We start from the raw sequence: 13,294 nt of genomic DNA, 5'->3' as shown, positions 1-13,294 counted from the left end.
GCAATGTTTTCAATCAACGCAAGTCCCGTATTGCCTACAATCCAACTCCTGAACTGTTCCTGGCTGCTTACCAGATTGGGAGACAGGAGGGACTGGAAGTGAAACAGCAGGCCAGCGCTGGCGATCTGCTCCAGCCACCGTCGACTCGCCTCCTGGGCCTCCTGGAGTTCCTGAGGATCTGGAAAGTCCTGGTCCAGTTCTACTCCTACATTATGGAACTAGTAAACAAACATCAAACAATATTATAAGAAGCAAATGCTTTTTATAATACAGGATGTACTTTCAGTGTGACCCACCTGGTTCAGTACAGCCAACAGGTGCTCTGAGAATGCGCACACCACTGCAACTAAAGACTGACAAAACACCATATCTCGTCGCAACTGGATCTCAGAGTCTTGAGAGGGGGGAAACAACACAAGGAAGTAAATCGTGAAAAGGAAACGGAGAAAATGCCTCAGCTGTAGTGAGGGAGGAGGTCAACAAAAAAACAAAACCAACAGATTTAAAACGGAAGTACTGCGTGACTGGGCCAACGACTGACTGAGATGAGGACGCTGAAACCGCATCCTGAACAGCCTGAGGTCAACAAATATTCTTATTCTACTGGAAATTCTTTCTGGAGAAAACTGAAAACAATTGCTTTGTTTATTCATGTGGGAAATAATCAGCTGCCTTATTTTCCGAGCGATAAAAAGTTAATACTAAACAAAACAAATTGCCCAGTAGTCCCTGAGATATTATGCAATTATGTCGCGCGGAAGATGAAATCTTTCAAATGCGATTTGCCAAGGAGCTCGATTGCAGTTTGTCAAAGTTTTCATGGAAGGAAGCACAGGAGTTTTATTAGCAAGTTTATTCAGTACTAAACGTCTTAATGTCTGCTGTCCCCTTAATGAGAGCTAAGTAGAATCTAAGGTTTAAATCTCACCAGTATTGGAAGTTGTTTATTGCAGCACTTACACAATGCAACACTGGGATCAATAGGAAACCAGAAGCAAACATATTAATTGTGATGCACCGAATGAGCGAATATCAATGATAAGATAAAACAACATTTAATTAAAATAAACAAAACGATTAATTTGGTGTTCTGTTATGATAATCTATAAGTAAATGTTAAGTCTAACTGGCTCATAAGAATAATGCAAAACTCTTCTTTTTTTTTTTTTATTTTTTTATTAGAAACAATAGCTGGAAGATATCCTAAAGACGAATTAACTAATTATCACACAGAAAATGTTTAAAGTTTTAAGGGCGAGGGAAAACATGGTTCTTCGGACTGGAAAGGTTGGTGATGCCTGTTCTAACCTCTGAGGATAATTTATGACATTCATACTGCAGACAGTTTTATAGCTGGAACCAATTTGAAACAAATAATTTGGAATTAACCTCCATCCATGACAAGTTGAAGCCAAATCGAGCTAAGCTAGCACATGGTTTAAAATGCACATAACGCTATGCTCAGTTTTAACAATGACGGCAGAACAAACCTGTATATTGCAGTAGAACCAAGAGCAGTCGTGTCTTCACCTCTGAAAACAAGAAATGGGAGAAAACCAGTGAGTACCTTCAGAGAAATTTAAATGGTTTACATTATTCCTGCTCAACTACTGGTTTATTTTACATATAGAAAACCAGAAGACAGGGAGGAGAAAAAGATAACACTATAAATCCATATTTGTTTGTAGTAATGGCCTTGTGCTACAAAGCAGGAAGCCACACTGACGAAAACACGAGCCTTGTGAGATGCATTAATAATAACTCTGTCTTTCTGTATTTCCTCGGTTGTGACCACCAGCTCACCTTTCCCAGGAGTGTCGAGTGGCAGGCTGTTAGTGCTTGGTACTGTTCCCACTGTGGGCTTGTACCACTTTAGTGTGTGTGTGTGCGTGTGTGTGTTTGTTCAGTCCGGGAATCAACAAAAACAAAACCACACACTCCTCTGGCAATAAAAAAATATCCTTTGCAATTCTCGGCGAGTTTTCAGTTTCAGCTCAGCGGTTCCAATTTATGAGTCCCAGGCTGGTTATAGGTTTACATTTTAAAGTAAGCAGAGCAGTTACTAGCAAAATAGTCTGGTATTTCAATTAATAAACAGGTGGGAGGGGTGGGGGGGAATAGGCCAATTTGAAAAACATTTTATTTAAAGCCAGATTATTATTATTATTATTTTGTCTTTCAAACACAGTGTGTGACTGCGTGGTTTCGGGGCTTAAACGTGGATTTATAATCGGCTTTGTGAATGTGCCACGCATTTTGGAGCATCTCAGGTGAACACTGACCTTCTACATATTTAGAAATGATTTGTGTGAGCCCCTGAATGCTGTTGGGAAGGTTCCATGGGTCCTGCTTGATGTGGAGGCGCAGCTTTTTGGCGCAGTTCACCCGGGGCTCCATCTCCTGCAGGAATTCTGTTGGAAAAAAAACATAAATAATTATACTGACCCAACTCAATGTGGATTTTTTTTTTCCCACCCCAATGTTTATCAGCTCTAAGGGACATTTTAAATAGAAATAACTTCTTAGCCTTACTGAAAAGCCAGGAAAAGCAAGGCAAAATTAAAACAACTTCCTCAGAATAAACAAAGTGTGAAAAACCAATACGATAAAAGCCAGATTATTAAGCAGAGAGTCTCAGGAAGGGATGCTGGACCAGATGTGTTTTTTTTGACACAGATACTTAGATTTATGTCTCAATTTTCGCATGCGAATGATTTGATCTAAGCCATTACACTTTAGCTCTGGTTGCATGTTTATGGTTGTTCTGTTGGAAAATCTCACAAGGCTTTAGCAGCCTGTACTGGGTTTTCTTCCAGGGTCGTCCTGTATTGAGCTCCATTCACCTTCTTCTCATCAGCCTTAACAATTTATTCATTTCGGACAGATAATAAAATGTAAAAACAGGGAAAAAAAAAAGTAAGACAAATAGTCATGTCAATTAACATGCAATTTTACACAATTTGTTCGAAAAGGAGCAGGTAGAAGATAAAATAGACACACGGTCGTTTAAGTCTTCCCCCACAAGTTAGATCCATAAAGTATTGCCACATTCAACGTGTAATTTTATCTTTTTCCGAAGAGAGACTTTGTGGTTCCTGACAAATTTCTTTTAGTAGGAGCAGAAACGGCTCTTGTAAAAGACATAAAACAGATTGTAAAAGTTGCATTAGAGTATTGTACAGGGATAATTTTCTAGCACTCGTAGTATTTTGCTTTTAGTAAAACTTTAGCCTCATGTGGCCAGAGAACATTTTTCCATAAGTCTAAGTGTCTCCTACATGTCTGGTGAGCTGCAAACTGCACCCCTAGTAGTTTTGTTTTTATGATGCCTTTTTTCTTCCCACACGTCCATAAAGCCAAAATCAGTGGAGTCCATGACAAACAGTTGTCTGGTCGACAGACTCTTCCACCTGAGCAGTGAATTTCTGCAGCTCCTCCAGAGTTACTAAGGACCACTCGGCCCCAGCTTCGATTAGCAATGTATTTGCCAAATCTGTCAATTTAGTTGGACAGCAGTGTCTTAGGTCTGTAGTGGTGTCACGATCCTTTCACTTTCAGATGATGGGGATTTTTAAGGGTGTCAATGAGATTGAATAAAAACAGATTTTAAAGCCATACATCATCTTCTTTCCACTTTTCAATTAAAGATTAAATTGTGTTGGTCTGTCACATGAAACCCAAATAAAAACTATGGAAGTTTACAGCTGTGATGTGACAAAATGTGGACGTCAAAGGAGCATCAACACTTTAAAACTTGGTGACAAGTCGATAAATACGTGTGACCTTTTAGCAGTTTTTGCTTCAGCTGACAAAATCTTAAAAGAAAAATAATCCAAACATCACTATATACACAAATAAATTGCTCATTTTCCTCTCAGGGTGGTCACAAAGTTTGTGGCTTTAACATTGTACTTGTGTCCGGTACAAGGAACTTTTTCCAACCACTTTTTAATGACTACATGAATGGAAAAACCTTTAAATTTACATAAGAGACCAACAATAAAGTTTACATAAAAAGAAAACAGCAAGATCTTACAAAAAAAGTGAAAAAAGTGTGAGTTTGGATGCAGGAATTCTGCACTTCTTAGATAATCATATTTGCTGTATTATCAACCATAGGCATTACTAAAGCTGAGATGGATCAGCAGTGATCAAGCCCTCATGTGCCTCCTGGAGGCAAGCAAACACAAACAGCTCTATGTTGAGCTGGAGATGAGAGGGAAGCTGGTGCACCGTATTGGCCGGGGTGTCTGGAGGCCTGAATTATCCGAAACGTACAAACAAAATAAGTAGGTAATCCGCTGTTTTGCATAAAGTACTCATCGCTATGCATTAAGGCACACGTGAGGACACAAAGACTTAGTTGCAAGTGAGTTTTGCACAGTGGAATAGAGACAAATGCAAGACAAGACAGTTTTTTGTTGCATTTTGGAGAAAAATGACTCACTGGGAAGCAAGTTTGCGCTACACACACGTGCACACACACACAGACACGCACACACACACACACACACACACACACTTTCTTTTGGTGGTTTATCTGAGAAATGGGTCGAGCCATCTGAAGAAAGTTTCAGGGATGATGAAAGAACGCTGTCAGCTAGATTGTATTTGTAGAAGGAAACGATAAGGATAAATTTAGCCCTTTCCTTCCACATTTCCTACACTTCCCTGTAAGAGATATGACCTAACAATAGACACCAAGGTTAAACACCAAGGCTGAAATGGGGTCAGGTGACAGAATGAGCTACCGAATACAGTGTCTTACATAAGTACTCAAACTAATTGAACTTTTCAGCATTTTGTCACGTTACAACCTCAACGTGCAGTGGACCAATACAAAATATTTAATTATTTTACAAACTGAACTTGTATTTACAACCCACTTCTCTGCTATCTCCACATAAAACTTATACATAACTTTATGTTGGTCAATTACATAAAATCTCAAACTACATGAAGGCTTCGGATGGTAACGTTACAAAATCTGGAAAACTCCAAGAGGTCAAAAGAGTTTTGCGATGCAAGCGGCGCCGTCTTCACACTGCAGGCAGAAATGGAAATGAATGGAGAGAAAATGTTTAAAAATGGTATGTTTTCTAAATGTTTATAATCCACCTACAACACTTGCTCCCATGTGTCTGCCTAGCATCACAGTACACAACAGGAAGTTCCAGCCGCTGTGTATCCAGCTCCTGCTCTGTTTTAAGTCAATACTGGCCCTGAGAGCCTTTTATACCATCTTCCTCCTCTCAGACCCACATCAGGGGGCAACTCTCCCAAGAACTGCGGACAGCGCAGTTGAAAATGTAGAAATTGACAGAGAAAAAAGTGGTCGCGAGTGCACAATGGAACAAAAGCTCCAAAATCAAAAGGTGATCCAGTAATGACTGAAAAAAGTACAATGCCTGCATTTTTCTGGTGGTTTTACCTTGCAGCCCTCTTGCAGGCGTGAAGTACTTTGTCTGCTCGAATGCCCGCGCCACCCCCGCTCCTCTCAGCATGCTGGTGATTGAGTCCACCTGAAGAAAGCGCTCGGGTCAAACATAGAACACCTGATACAGTCTCCCACTGCGTCCAGATTGGAACGTTTGCACAGGGGACCAAAAACATGAAAAATAATAAATAAATTTTAAAAAAAGACCCCAGCTGCCCCCGCATAACTAACACCTGCTTCCCCCTCGCCAAACCCAAATGGATTCACAGTTTGAGATGGTGGGGGAGTGGGGAGGGAGAAACAAAGCTCTATATTACAACATATTACAGGAAGCAGACAAAAAGAGCAGCACAGCTTTGTTCCTTTTCTTTTTCCAGCAATGATAGAAATATCCTCATGCCCTATTGTTGTAAAGGTCCCATAAAATATCAAGGCTGTTCCATTTGCTCTTCTTGGGGCTACAATAAGGCAGGCATCCCATTGTAGGTTTCAATAAACAGTTGACCTTTGAAAAATGAGAAATGTTCACCATAGAAATCATAGAAATGCTAATTCCTGGAACTGTCTTGTTAATATTTTAATGTCTTAGGCTAAGGGATACTTCTGGACAACAATATCATGCAACCTTGAGCCCTCTAGGTTTGCTAACATAATTTCACATTTAAGATGTTTAACTAACCCACCTGGCTAAACAGATGCTCTAGGAAGCTGTGTAGTTTCTTCTGCTTGTCATGGGACAGCCACACACTAGATGGCATTTCGTCTCCTGCAGAAATGCAAATACAATCAGTCATTTGGATCACATCAGTGTCTTTCCTTTACAATAAAGAAAGAAAAATATGTCTTTGTTTCGTTCTTTATTTTATTTTTTTTTTACATTTTCTGAACAAAGTTGTAGAAATTCTGAACCATTACAAGGGAGGACTTTACTCCTATCAAAATTCTGATTAGTCTTCACTTCCTAAACACACTTCATCATGCAAGATACGTAAAAAACAATATTTGTGATGTTTGTGCACCTGAATCCATGTCATCACTGTGAACATAGGAGCTGCAGTGACTGCTGCAGATGCTGCTGAAGGAGGCGATCGAGTTCCTGTTGCTGTTGCAGTCACTGATGAAAAACAAGCACATAATAGTATTGGAACTGTGCAAAAAGGTATGCAATATCAACCTAAGCATAGGCATAGAATAAGTATCATAACTCATCTTGAATACATTTGCATGTTTAGTTTAGCCTAGCTTATCCTAACTACTTAAATTATCTTACCTGAATTTAGCTCAACTAATTTCATCTCATCTTAACTTTGGTCAAAAAAAGCTCCAGTTATCTTAAACCTTATTTTACATCAAATTCACTTACTGAAATTTGTTTTAAAAAAAGAAAGAATTGGATTTGATCCAATGCATTTTGAAAACAATAAGTCATGAATTGTTGTTTTAGTATGTATGCATTTATGACAAAGAACAAGTTACTATAAGAACCAGATGTTATGTGACCATCTCTCTCTCTCTCTCTCTCTCTCTCTCTCTCGAGTGTTACCTATACGAGTCTCTGTTGCTGATGGTGTCATGTCCAGAGTCCTCCTGCTCGTCTCCCGTCACATTGAAACACACCTTCTTCCCATTCCTCTCTGCCTTCTCCCCTTCACTCTCTGCGGAGATGTAGCTCTCTGGGTGTCTCACCTCTGTCGCTGCAGGATATGTGATGGAGGATAGAAGGCTGATGCAGACCGAGAGAAAAGCACGGGGAAAAAAGTGAAGGGGAATTGCATAAAACACAAAGATCAAAAATAATAAAGTTAACACAATCGTCTGGTGGGTTGTTGATCCAGTGTTTACAGGGCGTAGCAGGCGCCACTCGTGTCTGGGGCTCCAATAGAGGACTGCGTGGGCCAAACAAAACCCTGGCTTGTTTCAATTTGGCGCCGGCACAAAATCTTAAGATGCTCAGAGGTCCCAATCGTATTTAAAGATTCAAATATCATGTAAGAGGGCAGCTGTATCAACATGCTGTCACGCGGATGCAGAGATCAGTTCCCCCCTCTGTGCTGCCACTGACTTTTATTCTGTTCTGCTAGATGTCTATCAGAGGGGCAGGAAGAGGATGGACAGGATATTTTCACAGTTGCAACAACACATGGTGGTGTTTAAAGCCATATCCCAATAAATGCTAGGCTTGTACTTTTTTGATCTCCCTCCCCCCCACGCATTTGCTCTGACACGCGATGTCTGTTTATATTTCGGACGCCTTTCAGTTTGAGCCTGCCTACATTTTCCATTACGTCATTCCATCGGCCTCCAAGACATTTCAAAGTGGAAGCATTGGAGAGGGACTGCGTTAGTCTGTTGTTCATCAAAATGAACATAGCTTCCTCACGCCAGCCAAACATCTCCTCAACTCTACCCTCTCTCTCTCCCTCCCAACTGACCTCCTTTCTATTCATTTGCATGCCGACAAGGCAGCAAAGATGCCCTCATTACAGTTCGGTCCAGAATCTGCCACAATGCCCCTAAAAAACAAAGTGGCATTCCATCGCCATAGAGAGGCCCTGCTAGATCTGTGATTGGCTGCTCATTACTAAAGAACTGAAGCCATTGTGAGGACTGGGGGACATGGCAGAATAACAATACATGGATCAGAGATGGTGTCCTAAAGGCTCAAATGCAGGGAAGCTATGACCAAGAGAATGAAATCGGGCAAAAAATAAAAAATAAAAAAACATACTTCAATGCAACTACTAAATTATGGCACATTTGGTTCTTCATAATATACATTATCTGTAAAAGGAAATTCTGATAGAAAGAAAAAGGAAGCCAGACAAGAAGTCTGGATTAAATTTACAGCCAAAGAATGAACATCATGGGCATCAATGCATATATACCAATAACAATCCAGAACAAAAATAACAACCACGTCTGCAGCTTAATTTTGAGTTCCTGAATATTTCTTAAGTGTGAAAGGGAAAATTCAGGAGAACTGTTAAAAATCAGGAGAATTGGTCTGAGTGCTGACCTGCAGCAGCTCTGAGACCTAACAATCTGGCACCCAACAAAAAGACTGGATTTTACCACCAAGAACGTAGTAGTGAAATACAACAGCTGTGTCGCCAGAATACATTACATTTGAAGGCAATGAAGTGACTGTGCAAGTTTCTCTTTTTAAAACCACAAACAAGGAATTTGACTTTGGTTCCGTTTTGCTAAAGACATCTAGCGTGTAAACCATATATAAAAAGACAGTGAAAAACTCTACATAAAAAGTCACATTATAAGACTGTATTTTACTGATGAGAGTTTCACAGTAATACAGTAATGTAGCCATTAAAATATTTTGCAGAAGACGCATCAGCCACACCCATTAGTCCATATGCAGCTTTCTCACAAAAATATGTCATTTGCCCTTAAAAACTCAGCCACGAATATAATGAACGGATTCCTTTTTTAAAAAATAAAGTTTTATAGAATAAAGAAATCCATTATGCTTCCTCGGCGACTGTGAGCAGGAGGCTTCAAGATGGAGCAGTTATACAACGTCTTGAGAGGACAACATTCTTCTCATGTCAGGAGAGTGTTTTAAAATCACTTATGCGCTTTGAAAACAATGGAAAAACCGACTATGAATTTTTTATGTTTTATATTTTCCTGATTTTTATGTTTTCTGGCTCTAAAATATGACCATATATTTCCCTTTAATATAGATTGAGGTGAATCACTCCAAGAACCCTGCATCTTTAAATCACTGCCAGGTGCTGTTAAATGTGCAACCTAAGAACAAAGTTATGGAAATAGAAGGGCAACGTAAGAAGATTTGTTATTCGGACTTGGGAGGGAGGAAGTCCTGATAAGAAGCACGTCATCGAGCATGTCCTCTTGCAGCTGTGACCCCCGTCTCTGAGGCATAGAAACAAAAGGTCACAGGTCTCTCCCTAAAAATGGATTCCTCGAAAGTCTGCCAAGAAGTTACGCAACGGCAAACTGTGTCCAAAGTTTTTATCTTTCCTTAAATTATATGGATATTTATACTCTGCTGTGAATATGCAGCAGACTCCCTTTGTTGGCATTCAGAACGGAAGAAGGATACGTTCAACATGACGTATAAAATAGCCACTTCAGCGTTTCATTACATTTGCAGAAGAGAACCTCTAAGAGGCTTACAAAAAAGGAGGCGGCTAAAAAAAGTGAACAAAATCCAAGCTTGTGGCGATGCCTTTGGAGATGGCAAACAAAAACGAAGGATTGGAAATAAAAAAAAAAAAAAAAAAAAAAAAAAAGGAATCTGGAGACCTCAGAAGGGCGAGAACCAGAGCATGAGAAGTATTAGTAATGATCCTTGGCCCGCCAGCGAACAGCCTAATATACAAATCAATCTAAAGAAGTGCTAAGGAAGGCTTCGCGGTCCCTCAGAGGTCAAAAAGATGCAGCCAGACTGCAACCAGCAACAAGCCAAATTAGTGCCTGCGCTGAAAACCCTTGTGCCCACTCTCACATCCTCCTACCCTTAACAAGCTCCTTCTCTGTAGTCTGCATGTCGAACAGACAGCTCAAGGTAAAGGTCATTATCGCTTCGCCAGATGCTTCCTGGACTCCTTGGCGTGTTGCGAGGATGCCGGCGAGCTAATTGGCAGTGACAGGAGCATGACAGAATTTATCTTGACTCAGACATTAAAACCCTGCTGAGGACGCTGCCCATCATTTACGAAGTGAGCTGACAGCTCCGCTTCATCGGGCAACTTTTAATCTCGTTCGCCAAATTAAGAGGAGGCCATTAATGACTAAATCAATGGAGTGATTACCTGAAGATTCATAGCAGGCTTAACAATCACAGAGCAGTCTGCAAGCAATTACTAACTGCTGTGCAGGTAAGTTTTATTGGTGCCTTGATGGTGAGAAGCTTTCAGAGAGGAGGGGCCGTCTCTGCAACACCCGCCTTTCTTCGTAGAGGTTCTATTTCTTGTTCAGTAGAAAGATCCATACCCAATTTATAAGGAGTCTTCAGTTATTTTCTTCACATAACTAACAAGATAAGAACAGCTTCAGATAAGTGGCGTAACTGGTGTTAATGTTGAATGAACAGATTTTGGCTGATTTAATAAAAAAACACATTCCTATGGGGCATTCAATGACTCTAGCCTTGCCCCAAAGGTAAGTCAGCCATCATGGTTAAATACTTTACAACAGAAATAAACATCTCAGCAGTCTGCAATAAAAACAGCTGAAGTCTCCAGAGGGATTTTGTCACCTCATGAAATCCGGCCAGAACTTTATGACGTATTAAAGGTTGTAATATTAAAGGTTCAGTGAGCGATAATTAGTCGGATTTAGTGGTGAACCCGAATATAGCAACGGATTCTAAGCTCATCCTTGTTCTATGAGGCAAACGAAATGCCTTAACGGCTGGGTTAAAGAATGAAGCACGTTAAGAAATTCATGTTTTCAAATGGTTTAATTTAAATGGTCTAAGTTGTTCTTGCAATGTGTCCTACACATGTACCTCATTCAATTCCTTTCTTACAATTCATTTATCTGGACGGCTTTTTAGGGAAAAAAAAGGCAGTCAATAAAGTGGTTTGATCTGACAACACATAGCCAATTTAGTATTTGATATGCAGCACATGCATACTGCTTGAACTTATACATTTTCTCACACTACAATCCTAAAGTTTATTGCATTTTAACCGGCCCACACAAAGTATCGCGTAATTGTAATGTAGAAGAAAAATTATACTTGGATTTAAAATCCTGCCTTGTTTGTCCTTTTATGTACCTGCCAACTTTGCACATCTGTAAAATTCAAACTTTTCCCTCATCCTGCTCAGCAAAATGCCTCTGGCCTTCCCAAATGAAAGGTAGAAAGTCTGTGATTTTCAGTTTTCACCTAGCAACCGGGCACCACTGGTGATCTTAAAAGGTTTTCAGGACTGCCCATTATTTAGCTACATCCTTTCTTCCCATCAACTCTGAGCAGCTTCTCTTTTCGTGCTAATGGAAAGCATCCCCACAACATAATGCAGCCACCACTATATTTTACTATAGCACTGTACCCGGGGTGCATATAAACAAAACAAACAAACAAACAAAAAAAACGGTTATAGGTCTCATCTGACCAGATAGCCTCATTTTACATGGTTGCTGTGTTCTCTAAATGGCTTATGGCAATCTGCAAATGATGCTAATTTTTGGCTTTCTTCTTGCCGTAAAGACCAGGATTGAGCAGTACATGACCAATTGCTGTCCTGTTGACAGATTATCCAAAATGAGCTGTGAATCTCTGCAGAATTACCAGCGGCTGCTTCTTGGATTGTTGCTCCGCTTATCCGGGTTTGAATATTTCACTATTCTGTGAGAAATCCGGAGCTATTATTTTAGAACGCAACCCTGTTTGCTGGGTTCCTTGGTCATTATGATGCTTTTTGCTCTTTAATGTTTTCTAGCAATCCTCTGAAGCCTTCACAGTAGAGTTCATGCTGTAAATAAATTGTAAGCATGAATTTTATTGATGTTTGCATAGCTTCTGAAGGCAGTTACTGTAGGTCTGTTCGATTTTACCAGCATCAGGGTGAAGTGGACAGAATACAAATGTACTCCATGCTTTTCTCTTTTTTCTCTCTCATTTTTTTTTAATTAATAAAAAATGCTAACGTTAACCTTCTCCATCACAAATATGCAGCACGTTGTTTCTATACCATGAAGTACTTAAAGCCACTTACTCGTGAATATGGGCGCCGTGTGTCTCCATTTCCTTGACAGCAGCGGTGAGTTTATAAAGAAGTTTCTGATATGCGTCCAGGGTGAGAAGGTCTTCTTCTCGGAGCAGAAAACGAAGTCCGTGTCCCTCCGTCCGACCCAGACTGTGACTCGACGGGGCAGCCATAGTTGTGATGGTGTACTGGGCGTTCACCATGGGGTTCAGCTTGCCTGTACACAAACCCCTTTCGTCAGTAAAAACCCTGTCACAGCTAGATAAATAATTAAATAAAATGCCCATGCTCTGCACCATCCTCACCGCTCTCTCCAGCGCTCCGTGCACTCTTCTCCAACGAGTTCTTCCTGCTGTCCAGCTGCACACCAAATGCACTGCCCAGCGAGGTTGTGGTCTTGGGGTAGGAGACCTCCATCACATTGATGTGGCAGTTCGTGGGACAGAAGTCGCTGCTGTGGAGAGGTGAGACTTTGGCTTTGGCCTGCTTGAAGGTGGGCCACGCTCTGTTCTTCAGTACCCGAGAAAACTGCATCAAAGTGAAGGAGAGATCCAACCAGATGATGAGTTTATAATTGTTCTCATACAGGGTTTCTGCAGGTTTCACCAACTAAAATTTAAGGCTTTTTAAGATCTTTTTAAGACCATTATGAATGAAATTTAAGACCTGTGAGACATTAAAAATGTACAAAATATTTTGTATTTAGTAGTGACAAGGTTTTTTGCCCAAAATGCACATAGCATCATATGAGTGGGCGAAGATGAACGTTGTCCAGTCAACGACAGCAAAACATTTACACTTTTCCGCAGTAGACACAAGAAAATGCTAGCTAGCAAGGGTATATTAGCATTAGCATTAGCGGTACCTTCAACCGCCTCAATTCACAGACTGGAACAAAGACGTCTAGATGGATCTCAAGCATTTGTTTGACAGACAAGAGAAGAACAAATTATATATAATAAGATTAAATAGTCCTGCCACGACAAAATTTAAGACCTGTGGTTAACTCATTGAAAGTCAACTTTCTTTTATGTGAATTTAAGACATTTTAAGGCTTTAATATGAGATACATGGATTTATAAAACTTTTTAAGGATGCGCGGACACCCCTGTAATAACTTCCAGGTGGGTTGCATTGGTAATCAGAGTTTTTCAAA

The 13,294-nt window shown here is 40.3% G+C and overlaps 1 protein-coding gene across 1 annotated transcript in view; it reads right to left on the bottom strand.

Annotated features, from left to right (window-relative positions):
• prex2 (phosphatidylinositol-3,4,5-trisphosphate-dependent Rac exchange factor 2) overlaps positions 1-13,294 on the bottom strand; it is a 94,077-nt gene that overhangs the window by 23,194 nt on the left and 57,589 nt on the right. Inside the window, exons 24-33 of the mRNA XM_007554569.2 lie at positions 12,444-12,666; positions 12,148-12,355; positions 6,981-7,160; positions 6,457-6,551; positions 6,121-6,203; positions 5,432-5,522; positions 2,283-2,411; positions 1,491-1,532; positions 297-394; positions 72-218 (exon numbers count right to left, since the gene is read on the bottom strand). Coding sequence (XP_007554631.1) covers positions 72-218; positions 297-394; positions 1,491-1,532; positions 2,283-2,411; positions 5,432-5,522; positions 6,121-6,203; positions 6,457-6,551; positions 6,981-7,160; positions 12,148-12,355; positions 12,444-12,666 — 1,296 coding nt within the window. The remainder of the gene's footprint in view (positions 1-71; positions 219-296; positions 395-1,490; positions 1,533-2,282; positions 2,412-5,431; positions 5,523-6,120; positions 6,204-6,456; positions 6,552-6,980; positions 7,161-12,147; positions 12,356-12,443; positions 12,667-13,294) is intronic.

Source organism: Poecilia formosa, unplaced genomic scaffold, assembly GCF_000485575.1.
Source record: "Poecilia formosa unplaced genomic scaffold, Poecilia_formosa-5.1.2 Scaffold64, whole genome shotgun sequence".
In the NCBI taxonomy this organism is placed as follows: Eukaryota; Metazoa; Chordata; class Actinopteri; order Cyprinodontiformes; family Poeciliidae; genus Poecilia; species Poecilia formosa.
This window is presented reverse-complemented; position numbering and strand designations above follow the sequence as displayed.